We start from the raw sequence: 16,833 nt of genomic DNA on the forward strand, positions 1-16,833 counted from the left end.
TAAAGAAAAGAATTTCCAGAATGATTAATTAGTACTGCATTTTTTCATTCATACCAACAAGAGTTTTCAGACCCTAAGGTGTATAATAGTCATCCACTTCACTGACAAATACACTGTTGATATGTTCCTTGACAAGAAGCAGGCACAAAGAAGAACATCCAAGCTCTCCATTTACTGTATAAACATTGTCCAAGTCTTATATGTACAGTATCTATAAACAGTTTTAGCATTACAAGTTTTACAGCATCCTTAAATGTTAAGGAACGTTCATGTTACTGATTCTTGAAAGATTAGTGATTTCTTCTAATCTTAGACATCTGGAGAACGAGGAGAGGCAAACTTGAACTATTTCAGCATGCCAGAGATTTGTGAGAATGTTCGTTCTGCTCGGTGAACACACCTTGAAACTGCCAAAGTTCATTTTGTCTTTCCATTTCTCCTGCTATCAGGAGTGCCACAGTTGAAACAAATCATCATAATTTCATCAAATTTCCACTCTGTTTGACAGATTTTCCTTCCCTCATCTCATCTACTGTTCACTTTCTTAGCTGAATGATGGGGAGATGAGAAACACATTTTTTTAATTCTCCACATATTAGGAGTTACTTGGTTGCACAATATCTCCCACTATGTTCAGGATATCCTTGAGCACATCCCACCACTGTCCAGCATCTTCAGTTTGGTTTCCAGATTTCCAAAGCAAAGGACTTGATTGAAGTAGATGAAGAAAACATTTTTCAGCATGTGTCCCCCCATGTCCCAGTACTTTTTTAGCTACTTTGTAAATTGTGCAGGTACAAGTTTCATAACATCTCCACTGTATCAAGACGAAACTGAAATAACAGACTTCCAATCATTAAGTAAACAACCAAAAATACTTCAGTTTTCTAGTGTCATAGCAAATACAGACATCTGGTTATTGCAGGTTTGCTAATCTCTGCATCAGAGAAGCAGCGGCGCAGCAGACAGGTTGTCCAGTTTGCTCCTGGGTTTCTCAGCAGGCTTCTAAAGACAAAGCAATTGAAACTTCTGTTGCATTGCTGCTTTTTTAACTCTGCTCTTTAGTTTGCAGGAGTTTTACAAATTTCTCGTGTAAAACTGCATCCTCTGAAATTCACAACAACTGCCATATCACAGGCAAGACACACAGACAGTCTTCCTTTACGTGACATACCAAACACTCAAAAACATCTTTTTGTTGACCAATGCTGTGACCCTCACTGTTTCTAAGCTGTATATACTAGATCTATAATATTGGAGAACATCAGCACAGTAATGAAGATTCTTTCAAAGACAGTTAACTGATTGGTATATTTCTATAAGCACCCAGCTACTATATAGCTACATATATAAAGACAATATTAGTATTTTATGTTGAGAGGTTATAAAGCCCATATAGAAAGATACTAGAAACACCACAGTGCCATCAGCTTCCACTCAGGGAGACCACCAGTGATACCTGTATGTATTCACTCAACATGAGCACACCAGAATCTGAATTTAACAAGTTTTATATCCCAGAATAAATGGGATACAGGTACAGCATGGAAAGCTACAGAATAAATATCTCAACGCCAAAAAAAATTTCCAAGCTCTAGAGAATTCATGCAATTAGAAACTGATAATTCCCAGCAACTATACCATTCTGATTTTTGTCACATTTAAACATTCTCCCTTTTAAATAGAGGGGTAATTAACAAGATGTAGCATTTTATGTTATACTTTTCTGAACTGTGTATACCTGATAATGTGGTCTTTCCATCATAAAAAGTAAGTTCATGCACATAAATGTTTTTCCATTTCTCATTTTTTAATCAATGCACAGCGTCAGATATGATTTAAATAAAGAAAAAAGCATATAGTATACATTGAGCTAAGAGTTTTCTTTAATCACCAGCACAGACAGTACGTCTTTGGGATCCAGAATGTTGAAATGAAAGAACAAAGAAGCAGAATAAAAAAGTAAGAAAAAAACTGCAAAACAACTTTGGAAATACTTCTGCTTCTACATTCAATGTAAACTGAACAGAAACTTAAATAACACTTATGGTTCTGCTTATAACATTTTTTTTTTCTGCTGTGAGGATTAGATTCAATTCAAACTAAAAAAAGAGCCATTAGTATCAAGGACAGAACTATTACAGCTGATTTGCTAAAGTTTTGTATGGAAAAATTACTGATGGTAAATGAAAAAATTACTAATTTCTATAAAGCTTAAGAAAATAGCTCTTTTGTCTGTAGCAATGCCAGCACTTATCAATTCAAATTCCTGTGTTACATTTACACTTCTTTAATCAATCATACATTTATAAGCCTGCCCAAAAGACTAACTTCAGTTCTTCAAAACCATTCAAAATTAGCTACTCCAGCAGAGCCTTCCTAAGAAATTATTCATATGCTTCACTTATGTAGCTAAAATGAAGAAAAAAAGAAAGGCTAAATAACCAAAATCATCATTTTTTAGCAGCAATAAAGACTCCTTTACAGAAGAGTAAAAAGAATGAAATGACAAAAAGGAAGTCATTAGCTATCAAGAAGTAAAGCACATGTCAGTTTATGTACTTACCAGACTCACAAGATAGAAATCTTTGTAAGCTCATTTACAACTAGGGAACTAACCAATTCACCATACATACACAGATTTGACAAAAATCTAATACAAAAAAACCCCTTCAAAAAGCCATAATTTTACCCCAATTGTTTTTCAATTAGTTATATTTTAAAACAAGGTTTACTTTTCACTTACTCTGAATTATTTAATAAGTACATTATTTGATTTTCTTTTGTTCCTTCTTGTTGGAACACATGCACAAGAATAAGAGGTTCTCAACAAGACAAAAATATAACAGAAAACCTATTACCTGGGATTTAAGATTTCACCAACAATTTCTTGCAGCTTGTCAATAAAAGTAACAAAGCTGGAGAGCCCCTTTACGTGGGCTCTTAAAGGATCATATAAAGAAGATGTACAGTCTCTTCCTCCAAGTTCTATGGTTCGGATAAAAGATGTTGCCATCTATTAGGAGAAATATTCAGAAATATGAAACTGTAGACATACATGAATGCACACATGTTGAAGTGGGCCTCTCCCACAGTTTTGCAAACAGTGTATAACAGCTGGCTGATAGCAGAAATAACTTATCTGAAATCAATAGAATGCCTCAATGAAAAGTTTTGGACATCTCACCAAAAATATTTGCAAGATCAATACTTAAATAGTTCAGTAGTATTTAAAAAAGAAAATATAAGCCAAAGTTAAAATGACCCAGTGAATTTGATATTTATATTAGCCCTTTGAAAGCTTAGAAAAAAACTTATTAAAACAGGGATAGAACTCTTGCTGTTGATGCTGTTTAAACACTCATGCTGGCCTCACAAAAACTACTCTTATATTGAAGGCTGTCTATGACCCAAGAATAATTTTAAGATAAGCATGCAAAAGTTGGCTTCAGTATTATATCTATTTTCAGAGATGCAAATAATGTATATTCAAATCTTAGGAAAAATGATGACAAGGCTTCTATCATTCTGAAAGTTCTATATATTTTTACATGCTACAAAACAATGAAAACAAGAGATGTGTCAAAAGCAGTATACCTTGGAGTACGACCCCTGAAATCTTAAGGTAACAGTCAGAACAAAAATCCTAGCAGTTGTTGAGAAAAGTGAAAGTAAAGATAACAATCCAATACACTTGACACACATTCAGTAATATTAATTCTACATATAAATTTTAATTTCAGACTCTGGAGCTAAATCATGAAGATCTTAGGACTGGAAAGAGTAAAACTGGAATTACTCCAGCAAAGAAAGTAAACCTGCCAATATTCCTGTCTTTGTACTAAAGATTTCCTGTGGATCAAGTACACAGTTCATAGGACCTTGCCTTCCCAAGGGAAAATATTCTAGGTTTGCAAGATGCCAGAAGACTTCTTTACATGGTAGAGAAGTTTTCCCTCTGGCAACTGTGAAGAAGAGGTAGTAAATCCTGTCCAAACACATACAGGCTCTCTTTACAATGTTAACAGAGCATTAGGAGCTAAAATAACTAATACTGGAACTGAGATTTCACAAATTTTCTGTATTCACTAAACAACAAAAATTAAGAATGCAGCTGCTTCAGTGCCTGCTACATACCCATATTGTTTTATCCTTGTCTGCACTAAGACTACTCTGCTGCAAAATTTGGTGATTATTTTGAGTATGAGGGACTACAGTGGTTCTTTGGAGAAAAAATTCTTTTTTACTCTATTTGAGCTACTTTTGAGATGGCCCTGTGCTGACTATAACTACTGCAAGGATAAATGCACCTCACATACCAGACTAGATTCTTTAACAACAAGCCTCTGGGAGCACTGTATGTTTATGCTGTAGCTTTCTAAATTCGTATACAAGGGCATTGAGAAAGACTACGAAACTGTCTGCAGGTTTTTTTTTCTAGTTCTCTGCCTTTGAGAGTAAAAATGAGCAGAAATGTCCCATATCAATCTCATCTTAAAGACTATTTCAAGACTGATCAAGCTACAAGTGACTAGAAAGCATTACCCTCCCCAAATTCTGAGTCAAATCTGAAAAAAAATGCAATACTACACTTACAGACTTCGGCCCCTGTTCTAGTCTACTTTTCAAAGGAGGGGTTTTGTCACCAGATTCCTCTAAGAAAAGAAATTTCTTCACAGAAATACTTCACGTTCCAGATGTCTAAACTTTGACAAACACACATAAAAATGCTGGTTTACTATTTAACCAAAATAACTACAGCACTTCAAAACTGAAACACATTGTAATGCATCATTAATGGCTTGGTTTGGTTAATGTTAATACTGCATTGATATTTATTGAACTCAGTCTCATTGCTATATTGGGCTTGTATGATTGGGTTTTGGTAGGCAGGTGGTACAGGGGTGGCTGCTGTGAGAAGCTGCTAGAAGTTTTCCCTATATGTGATAGAGCTGATGCCAGTCGGCTCCAAGACAAACTGAGCCCACCAGCAACAGCTCCTGGGAAAACCAAAACCAAACCTCCACAACAGCAGCCAGAGAGGAGTGAGGATATGTAAGAGAAACAGCTCTTCAGTCACCAAGGTCAGTGGAGAAGGAGGGGGAGGAGGTGCTCCAGATATCAGAGCTGTGATTCCCTTGCAGCCCATGGCGATGACCATGGGGAGGCAGCTGTGCCCCTGCAGCACATGGGGGTCCACAGGGGAAGCAGATCTCCAGCTGCAGCCTGTGGAGGGCCCCACACCGGAGCAGGTGGATGCCTGAAGGAGGCTGTGACCCCTCTAGAAGGCCAGTGCTGCAGCAGGCTTCTGGCAGGACCTGTGGATCCATGGAGAGAGGAGCCCATGCTGGAGCAGGTTTGCTGGCAGGACTTGTGATCCTGTAGGGGTCCCATGCTGGAGCAGTTTGTCCCTAAAGGACCGCATCCCATGGAATGGACCCACACTGGAGCAGTCTGCAGGGAACTGCAGCCCACAGGAAGGAGAAGTTTGCAGAGAACTGTCTCCTAAGGGAGGGACATGGTGGAGCAGGAAAAGAGACTGAGGAGTCCTATCCTTACAAAGGAAGTTCATTGACTCTGAAACAGGAGTTTCATTTGACACACATACCAGGAAAATGGACATTTTCTTCTTCTGTGAGGCATGTTTCAGGTTAGTGAAGGCTTCTCTACCAAGTCCTCTGTCAGGAACATTTAGAATATGAGCCAATGCCAGATCATCCTTAGAATTCACCAACAGGCTTAAATATGAACAGACAGACTTCTTTGCCAGGATTGATGCCTGTATAAGAAAACAAATTGGTCATCCCACTGCTAAATTATGTTCCATTTTATTTTAAAGCTAATTCGACATGTACTGATACGATTTCTGGAAGAGTAAGAAATTCACCTTGCATAATTTCAAAATGCTACTTTATTTGTGACAACTCTGGAAGCCTTGATGAAAAGCAAACATGACAAATAATCAAGAATTACATATACTATTCTTGAATATTCACAAAATATTTGAGGGTTGGATCTCTAGTTATTAAAATTGGCTATAAATTTCTAGTTAGAAATGTCTTCACATATATACCTTTCCTATCCCAAGGCAAATATTAAACTAAGAATTTGTCATTAACTTCAAATAGACTAAGATTTTAAACTACTTCCCAGCTCTGCAACAGATTCAGTGATTTTTCTCTTGACTCCCAGGGGATTTCACCGATTGAGTTTGGACAAAAAATTGTGACCCAGCCTGACCCACATAACCAAAATATAACATTGTAATTGCTAATATTGCAGCACTGTTCTGGACCCTGTAAGAACAACAGGACAAATTCTGTCCCAGAACAGAAGAATTTGCAGTTTTCTACAAGTAAAGATAAAAAAAAGGCCATTAATAGAGGAAAGTACAATGAGAAAACTTATATCTCCTATGGAAGGTCTTCTTATTCAACAGAATGTATACAACAAAAATGTAGACAGTATCAAAACCTAACATGTATGTGTGACAGCCTGCAAAGACAGACCTAAGGGAATATAAAAAAGCAAAGAATATTTTTACTGCACAAGTCAGAGCAGCAAGAAAGCCATTATGTTAGTGGTACAAGTGCTATTTAGGTGAGAGTTCAGAAAATATTTTCTTGTTCAGAAATATTTTGAGTTATACTGAAATATTGATTTGAAATTGCCACTTATGAGAAAAGCAAGTTGGGAAATGAGTAAAGCTACAGCATTTCAAGCATTGTTATACAGCATTCAGAGGTTCTTATTTTGGTGGTTGAAAGGGTAAAAGGAAAGAACCCAGTACTCCCAGAGAGTCCTCAATTCCTCTACAGGGACAGCCAAACTTTGTTTGCTTTGCTACAGCTGCCACTTCAGTGGCTATTTAGATTTCTTCTGTATGTAAGGGAGTATGAGTTAACAAAATGAAATCAAAGAAGTTTAGTTCATTTTGCAGCATTGGGAAAATCATTTAACACTTACTCAAGACACTGTCTGAGTGATGCTGTACGTGTAGAAAAATTTATTCCCTGGTGTTTCAATGCAGATTAAGTCTACATCAAGCACCTGCAATAAAAGGACTGTCTCCCAGATATAAATTTCAGCACATAGCCCCGTACATACCTACAATGTACTCAAATCACACCGAGTTTGAATACACAGGTTCTACACTTTTCAAACCAGCCACATTTGAATACCAAAATTGGAAAAGGAAATGATGCTATATTTTAACTTTTCAATATATACAGAACATTACAACAGACAGAAATAATTTTTACCTTCACATTTTCCTGGCCCTGTCTGTCAACTTGTGTAGAAGGAGTAGGAAGAACAGCACCACTATTTTCTTGCACATTAGTTATGCCAGAAATGAATTCCAACAGCTGAACCTTTAATAAAAAGATCAGAATAAACTTCAATATGAAGATGACTAGAAAGCAAAAGTGGTTTTAAAACCTGGTGTAAACCTACATCTCTGCCAGTTTGGTCATGTTTGAGGTTAACGCAGCCCTTACAACCTACTTTTGGTTTTAGTCTTTAAAAGTACAACCTATGTTTTGGAGAATATTTAATACCTTATGCCAAGTTTAGGAAGAGCTCATTAACCCACTCAAGTTCTCTGTCTTCCTGGTGAAAACAGTGAGGGGAAAAAACACATTAAAAAAACCCAAACAAACAAAAGACCTGCAACAAACTGCAACAGAGCTGTGACTGAGTGGTGGAAGTGAAACCTCTCTTGGATTCTGAAAAAATCTAACTTGGAACTAAACATAATAAACCAAAGTTTTTGCTTAAAGAGCATAGTATTTTCAAAATGGGAATAATTAAAAATATTATGGCTGCATATCAACATATATCCAAAATTCCATGGCACGTGTTAATTACTAAGATTTATTCCAGTTTTACCAAGTTTCTACAGTTCATTTTTCACTTCCACTTATGGCAAGGAGCAATATATTCATAGAAGAGTTGTGGGACTCACTCATCCAGCAGGACAAAAGGAAGAAATAATTTTTGAGTAAATTTAAAATCTCTTTAAAATATTTAATAATTTAAACTCAAGTGCTTCCCCTATAGAAACACTAAGTAACTTTTATGAATAACTCAGAGATCCTGTGTATAATTAAAAGTGTCATAAATCCATGGAACCAAAAATATGCCAAAACAACATCAGAGATCAAAAAAACATAATACTTACAGGGGCTATGCTTTCATCTTCAGGTAAAAGTCCAAGACTATAGCACTTCTGACATATGTCTACTAGATCTAACATATTGCTTTTTGCTAAGAAGGTGTGATAGGCTTTTTTTACATCAGCATAATTTTCAGGTTCTTTCATGTTTTCATATGATAATCCCAGCTTGTCATGTAACAAATAGTTCCAAGTTTCCAGCACATCACTAAGTGATACTGTGAAGTCTCCATGGTGCTAATAGAAAACGAAAAAAAAGCAAAAAATATTGTTTCATATTCAGCATAGCTTTAAAAAATAAATTTTAAATAAGTTGCATACATATTTTTGAAAAAACTATTATCATCTAAGTTTATAATAAACAAATTCTTACTTATAGTTGAAGTTCTTCCAGTGCTTTGCATCTACAGTTGAACTTTGTTATACGCAGTATTTGTTCCTGATCTTTAAAATACCAGATATGTATATTGGTCTTTACTCATAAGAAAAGACATTGAATGTTACAGGACTACTTCTTGCCTGAAGTTATTTATTTGCAGAAATAGTTTTCAGCATGGCAGGTATTTACTTCCCAAAGGCAGTAAACACAGCTCTCTTACCTTGCTTCAGGCAGTAATCTAGGAAAATGTGTCAAAAAAAGGAGGTGTTTTTTTTCCCGTGTTAGTACAGCTATACTTCAGCATAACATTGTTGCTAGATCCTTCTAATAAATACATTAAAGCAATGCACACCCATCTGTTACTAGCACCACAACTAATGTTAACTATACAGCATAGACCACACTCATATCCAGCTTCTGGCCCAGTCTCCCTGTCCCAAGCACCCCTCTGCCTTCTCCTCCAACTCCTTGCTTTTACCACCTTCTCTTTCACAACTGGACTCCTCATTTTTGCCCACACACTGCTCTTTGATCTATGTACCAGGCCCCACTTCCTGCTGCTAAACTTTTTAACCCAAGTTCCTTTTATTCGAGTTAGATTTCAGATTATGTGCAATAAGTAATTTCACAATTGTGGCAAATTTTCCAGTTTTCATCAAAGAAACAGAGTCCACGCTACTGGCGTCTAAAGCATTCCCCAACACACGGCAGCAAAAAAGAGCTGCCGTGTAATTCATCGTGTAACAGAATATAAATGCCCTGTAACCGAGTAACAAGTCTTGCTTTGCTATGTCCATAATGGCAGATAGTGCCTGTCCAATTAAACCCAGAAAGGTTTAATTCTATTTCATGACATTTTCACATTAAGCAAATTAATTACCTACAAACACCATTAGCAAGGGAACATAACACTAAACACAAAAACATGAGAAAGTTCAGTAATTTAAGTCAATCCAACCCAAATGATCCCTCCTTAGGGTTCTAGCATATTTAGCACAACTTTCCCAATAGATCTGGTTAAACACACGATTCCAAAATCCTGAAAGTCAATTATTTTGATATTGTCTAGGAAAAAAACTAGGAGTGAAAATGAGAGTACTCATACATATCAATTTCAGAGCACCTTTTGCCTTCTAATTTGTGCATGGGTTATGATAAATCAACTCTATGAACTTACATGCTATTCCACATATCACCAGAATATTAAAATGTCATGTATGTTTTCTGAAAAGCACTTGACTTACACTTCAGCCTCTCGAAAAATTAAACATGTAATCATATTATAATCCAATTTAAACAGATCAAAACAGCAGTAGATTGGGAAAAAAAATGTTTTCTCACTTTGTTTTGAAACAAAATCCTCCAGAAGTACTAAGTTAAAGCACTACTTCATATAGTATCTAATAAATCAAAACCTTTCCTCACCAGATCAAGGGCTTGCAGAGATTAACAACGTTTATATTAGTGCTGCAAAAATATTTTAAATACAAATAAAATTGCATTTCAGATACTAACCTTCGTGCTCAGGTGTTCACTGTGATGCTGTATTCTATTACTTACACAGTCCATTGGTCAAGTATCTGGTTTTAAAACTAATTAAAGAAATAATGTACTGTTTTGCAGTAAGCATATGTCAGCTGGCTCATAGCTTAAGGAAGTTCAAAAAGCCCCATGCCTTCATTCCATTATAGGCACGGCAAGTATTTTGTTTCATATGCATAGAACCAATAAGATATTATTGGTTCTATTCACTTCACTTCCAGATAGGGTCATATGCTAAGTTTCCTTGGACTCTTATATTAGAATATCTGAAATCCAGTAGCAACATTACATGCCTAAAGACACCATTTTCTGGTATTTTTATAGGTATTGCAAGCTTTCTAGGGCTAACTACATAGCAAATCAACTTGTTTCACTTTATTTTGACAGAAAATTGTTTTAAAAAACAGAAAGTTGTGTATTTCAGCAATAACATGTTGTCTCCCACCTTCCCCAAACATATGGCCACTAGCCTTTTTTGAAATATGTGTGTAAAAGACTGCTGTGCTTAACCATCACCCACGTGTTTTCTCTAGTTCTAGTATTTTTAGGCGTGCTCCTAGACTGCAGTATTGTTTCTGGCTTTGTCCTTGAGTTTCTGTGAGATTCTGCAGTCTTGTCACCTCCAGTCCTACTAAGCCTTTGTTGCTTGCATACACTCTCACACAGAGAAGTTCCCAAACAGTGGTATAAAAAGCTCATCGAAGTAGTATAAAGCAGCATTTTGACTAAGTATCCTATAACAGTAAATGTTGACATTGCCGTGCAGAGATTTAGAAACTGGTTCATATAAACACAAGTGTATGGACATCTGATAGTTGTTATATTGCAATCTGCAGAAGCAGTGAAGGTATAGGTCAATATTCCAAGCTTACAGGAATTACAGTATTACTTGGCATGGGTACCGAAGACCTTTTTTTGTTATGGGGGGGAGTCAAGGGAAAAAGCACCAGGGTCAAAGAGAGTAGAGGTATTTTCTGTTTAAGGAGGACTAGAGAGCTACTGTATGTACGGGTCAACAGAACAGCAGTTGCAACAACAGAATCATGAAACAGGCAAAGTAAATATTGTAGTCATCCAACCAACAAACCAGTAATTTCTGAAGTCAACAATATCAACTAAAGTGGTAATAAAAACACGTGACCGAAAATTTAGAACCCACTTGGCTAGAAACAAACCAAACAAAAACCCACAACATCACATCCATGCTCCCCCCTCTACCCCTCAAAACAGACACCTGTAATACTATAGAGGAGAGGGGTGGGAGGGAGAAGAAGACAAAGTCCTATTGATAAGTTGGGGAAGATGCCTCAATATTTAAGTAGCAAGAGTTTTTTGACACAGTTAAAACAACTCCAGCTGTTAAGCAACACTGTTAAGAAACAATAATTTAAATATTTATGATTTGGTTACAGAGGTTATGGGAAACTACAGTAGAACAGTCTCATTTGCTTTTAAAAAAAAATCCAATTAAATATTTATTACTGCAATCTTTTTTCTGAAGAAGAGCCTGCCCCTTGTAGAGGTGATTACTCAGCACTGGTGAAACCACATTCAAGTACTGTGACCAGTTCTGGGCTCCTCAGCACAAGGGAGGCACACTGACAATACTGGAGGGAGTCCAACAAAGCTCAGTTAATCATCCACAAAGATGATTAAGGGACAGGAGAACCTCAGGTATGAGGAAAGGCTGAGAAAACTGCGGCTGTTTAGGCTGGAGAAAGGAATGCTGATGGAGGATCTCCTCAATGCATATAAATTTCTGAAGGGAAGGTGCAAAGAGGATGGAGTCAGGCTTTCTTAAGGTGTCCAGTGGTAGGACCAGAAGTGATGGGCACAAACTGAAGCACACACGGGTTCCCTATGAACATCAGGAAACGCTTTTTTACTTTGAAGTATTGGCACAGGTTGCTCAGGGAGGCTATGGAGTCTCTATCCTCAGAGACACTTAAAAGACATCTGGGCAACTGAAAGTCCTGGGCAACTGGCATTGCCAGGCTGTCCTGCTTGAGGGAGGCTGGATAAGCTGACTTCAGAGGTCCCTTCCAACTTTAACCATTCCGTGATTCTGTGAAAAATTAATCATACTGAAGAACAGCCAAGACAATGTCTCTTGGTAGCACCATTACAATATGTTACAAGCAACATATTATATATAATTGCTCCCAAAAGGGAGACAGATACAACAGTTCAAGGGACTAACGCTGTAAACCAACTCTGCATTTTTCTTCATTTGCCAACGTGGAAACAGGACAATTTGGGAAAATCATTTCAAGAAATCCAAGATACTGAGCAGAACATAACACTCTTCAGTCAGCATACAAAATGCACTCACAGAAGCACAGAGTAGAACCAAACCACACACCAAAACTGCTTTTGTACAGACCAGAAATATACAAACACAAATTTCCAAAGGGAAAATGTATTTCCAAAATTAACATTAAAGAACTTTTTCTGTCAGTATCACAGCTCTAGTGCTAGAAGAGATTTACAACACCTATAAGAGTAGCCTGAGAATTTAAACTCCTGAAATTGTTTCAGGAAAAACAATTGTTTTATACGTTTTGGTTTTCCCCGCTACTAGGTAAAACAACCATGGTCTGAAAACGACAAGCTAATTATTTGACCTAATAATCTATCTTCTACCCCTTCTGATCCACAAGTGCAAATACACTCAAAACAATTAGCCTCAACTGAACTTTATCTTGAAAACTGTTACTTCTATTTCTAACCTTAAGAAAGGTTCTTCTCTTGAAAGTGTTCCTAGATTTTAGATCTATACTAACAAATCTAGGTAAAAGGTATTTGCTTTCTCTACAGACCTTATGTCACTTGTCTTTATGCCATATGGCCATGACTGTGGTACAAAACAAAGCATTTTCAGAGGAATTCAAAGCATAGATTTTCTTTTTTCTTTCATCCCTGCTACTTGATCAGTGTTTATCAGACTGTTTGCTACCCTCATTCTGGCGAAATTTAAGACTAACAGATTATCAAACTTTTAAAATTTCCAGGAGTTCTTCAAAAAGCTTTGTTATTTTTCATTTCTCCTGCAGATAGAGATAACAGTTAAAACACCAAATTCATTAAAATTGTCCAGTCTGATAAAGAAAGAAAATAGTTTTTTTGCTGTTTGTGGTAGCTTGGATTTTTGGTTTGTTTTGTTGTTTTTTTTTCATTAAAGCCAGTCAATAGCCTATTAGCACAATTATTTTTATTGCAGTAATTGACTTTATTATTACAATAGATGTCCATCCCACAGGTGTTACGCTAATAATACAAAATTATTGTATTTAAGTCAGAGACCTAACAAGGAACATGCCTACAGCTGTAATGCTTTACATCTAAGTTTGAAGTTTCAGTGCTGAACAAAATAAAACAGACACATTTTAATCTAACACTATGAACATATACCCATCTGAAGAAACTGAACTTCAGAGGTAGCAAGTGCAGATTTTAAAATAGTTTTAATTCACACATACGGTTTATATCTACCAATAATTTGTCTTATTAGACCAATTAGTATAATCAGAAAAACCAAATCAGGTTCTGAACATTTAGTCTTTCTTCAGATCTGAAGTAGAAGCTATATATTTTAAAACTTAATTACTTGAAAATAACTGCTATAATTTTTGTTATATCATCTCTGAAAGAAAAGATACTTTTGGAAAGGAGGAATCTTCACTGGAGGAAAAAGGAAATAATTGAACAAACTAGTTACCTCTAGTAGAAGGGAAAAACTTACTGTAAGCTGTTAGGAAACAAGGAGCAACAAACCATAAAAACATCATCTTTTTCATGTCTGTAATTTTTGGCATCCAACAGAACACATTTTAATTCTCAGAGTTGGCTTTGGAAAAGTGTTTGTAGCTTTCCCTTAGAATCACAAAAAACATGACAAACAGTGATTGCCTCCATAGGTAATTAGTTTTCCAGGAATTCATTTTGATGCACGCATGCTAATCTTCCGATTTTACCTACACAGGTATTGCGAGGACATCAGGCCCCTGGTTGGAATATATTACATTTTATGGAGTACAAATGTAGAATCCTGGGATTCTAATGTTTTTGATGCGACATTTATTACATTGGCGATGAATTGTCTAGTTTTATACTTAATGTTTAGACAAGACATACCCCCAGTCTGCACATTTTGGACTACAAAGTTTTTTCTGGTGATGAACTCAATTACACTAAAAAGTGGTTCTGGAAATATTTCCTCTGAGATATAATCTTCTTCCAGTACAAGTGGCAATTTTTTAAATAATATGTTGCAACTAGGCATGCACAGACTGAAGAAGGTTTTCTGTTTGTTTGGGTTTTTTATTGGTTTGGAGATTTGACTTTGGCGTGGTTTTGTCATTTGTGCTGTGTTTGTTGATTTGGTGTGTTTGTTTTGGTTTTTCAAATTAAAGATTTGTACTCCATGTTTGATTTACTGTGCAACATCTGGGTAAGTCTTCCAACAACGGACTTATTATTTTCATCAATAATTAAGTTCATTGATCCCAAAAGATATCTTTAGGTTATGAAAACGAATATTGCAATAGTTCTTATTAGATGAAACACATGCAAAGGTCTGATTGTATGTTGCAACTGTATCTGATAAGTTTCAGATGACTGCTAATGCCCAATCACCCTGCTTTAACAAGCCACGGAGGCACCTCAGGGTTACACCTCCTCTTCATCATTTGACAGACACCTCTTGTACAGATGCAAAGAAAGCCATATAATTCCTACTGGTACAGGGTGCACACTCACAACTTATGTGTCCATATAGGTCTTCATCTGATGAGTGTCAGAAAAAATGGCAGCTAAAAATGGACTGTTGCAAGTACAGCTCACGCAGACTATACCAAATCAGTTTTGTACTGATATTCTTCTCATGTCATTCCAAAGAAGTTTTGGAGCACTCAGAAAAAAGATGTATTCCAAATGCCATAGTTCTCCCACCCCGACCTACAGCACAAAAGAAACATGGAAATTTTGATGGAAATAAACAGAAGCTACACGATCAGCAAAAATATGCTATTGTTTAACATTAAATTCTGGAGCTCAAATATACACTTAACGCACTTCCATCCTCCCATCTGTCTTGCAGTTCTTTTTCCTAAGTCCTGATTCAATAATCATATTAATTTTAGTGCCTTGCTGCATCTGACCCTCAGATGCACCGTTTTAACAAACAGCAATGAAGTGACCAAAACTGCCATTTCACGTTGGTGCCTAAGCAGTAAGTGAACCAAGTTTAAGTATCAAGAACATACTGAAAAGAATGCTAACCTGTTTATTGACTTCAGCCATGGACAGTTGCAATGCCATCAGCATGCAGTCTCCTCCACATACCGTAGTCCTTTCAGAGTTTGAAAATAAACGCCACTGCCTTCTGAAACACTTGACCAAGTTTAAAATTTTTTGCTGGAAAGTAGTCATTGTCTAGAGTAGAAAACAGAGATAATCAAGAGAAAAATGAATATAACTATGCAAGAAGCATATGCATGACTTCACCTTCCAACAAGCTGTGCAAATCCTGTTGTATTTTCTTAAAGATCAAGTTCCTTCAAGAAACTCTTTCCACTTAACCAGAGTTGCCTCACTGTGACAAAGCAACTGTGAAGATAAGGGGTTAAAAGTATGTCACACCTTCATGAAGATCCCTCTTGTACATTATACCAACATAAAAGAATGTTATCACAAATATGACAGTCTTTTTGTCTCCAAAAGCAGCTTCAGAATGTCTTCTGTAGTTTCTGCATTCACTATACATTCAGATCAGGGTATATGGGGATGTTTTAAACCTGGAAAAAGAGATTTAGTACTTCTAAGACTAACTAAGATAACTCTAAATACTTTTGTTACCTATGTAGTCTTTATTTTTTTTTTTTTTTAATTCTGTAAGTCTTTATCTCCCCTATTTCCTCTGACAATAATCGGACTACTCCATGCTTTGGTCTTTTTCACCTTCTTGCATTTGTCAAGACATAGGTACTAGACACTGTAGTAAAAATTTGCCTTTAAATTTGTTCTCTTCTGAAACAAAGTTCCCTTACACCACAGTGACAATAGAGGAGCAATACCCATACTGCTTACTTCCAGAACACAAAACCAATTGTTTGCTTTATTTCACCTAGCTAAGGCAGAGCTCACAGTGGGTTTGTTTTTTGGTGATTGGCACGACTGGAAAAAGGGATGAAGCATGTGCGAGGGGCAGGGAAAGCAGGAGACATCAGACAACAAGCAAGACTGCAACAGCAACTACACCTTCTCAATCTCCAAAACCTCTGAAGAGGACAACCTACTTTATTGTTTTTACGCAGACATGAAGTCACATGGGGACCACAGAGTTCTGAAACAGCTGTGCAGCTGCAAGTCAGCGTGGGACAGATTAAAACCTCTCCGGAGTCTTTTCTCTTTCTCCCTGCTCCGAGAGGTTTCCAAGGGACAATATCTGCCACTCCGAGCAAACTCCAGGGCAAACAGCCCGAACAAGCCAAAAACCCTACGGAGCAACCCCTAACCCCTGAGAGCCGGCATCGGCATCACCAGTACTGCTCCCCCAGCCGAAAGCTCCCGCTGCGCCCGCCCCAGGGAGCCCCTTCCCCTTCCCACGGTCCCGCCCCGGGAACAGCCGCGACCCCCGCGCCGCTCCCGGAGCGCCTTTACCCCCGAGCCCGGGCCGGCCGGGGCGCTCCCGCTCTGCCGGCGGCGCTCCCTGCGGGAAGCGTGGGCGCTCCCGGGG

The 16,833-nt window shown here is 37.2% G+C and overlaps 1 protein-coding gene across 5 annotated transcripts in view; it reads right to left on the minus strand.

The window, feature by feature from the left end:
* Positions 1-16,824, minus strand: part of PARPBP (PARP1 binding protein) — a 41,778-nt gene extending 24,954 nt beyond the window's left edge. For 3 of the 5 annotated variants that reach the window (XM_017804621.1, XM_017804620.1, XM_017804622.1), the window contains exons 1-6: positions 16,758-16,824; positions 15,378-15,530; positions 8,183-8,413; positions 7,263-7,373; positions 5,609-5,779; positions 2,862-3,016 (exon numbers count right to left, since the gene is read on the minus strand). In XM_017804621.1, coding sequence (XP_017660110.1) covers positions 2,862-3,016; positions 5,609-5,779; positions 7,263-7,373; positions 8,183-8,413; positions 15,378-15,527 — 818 coding nt within the window. In that variant the 5' untranslated portion in view covers positions 15,528-15,530; positions 16,758-16,824. Of the gene's footprint in view, positions 1-2,861; positions 3,017-4,598; positions 4,707-5,608; positions 5,780-7,262; positions 7,374-8,182; positions 8,414-15,377; positions 15,531-16,757 lie in introns of those variants that run through there. The other 2 variants (XM_017804623.1, XR_001873082.1) reach the window with 2 other exon arrangements.
* Between the last annotated feature and the right edge of the window lie 9 nt (positions 16,825-16,833).

The sequence above is a fragment of the Lepidothrix coronata genome, unplaced genomic scaffold (assembly GCF_001604755.1).
Source record: "Lepidothrix coronata isolate B3197 unplaced genomic scaffold, Lepidothrix_coronata-1.0 Scaffold10, whole genome shotgun sequence".
NCBI lineage: Eukaryota > Metazoa > Chordata > Aves > Passeriformes > Pipridae > Lepidothrix > Lepidothrix coronata.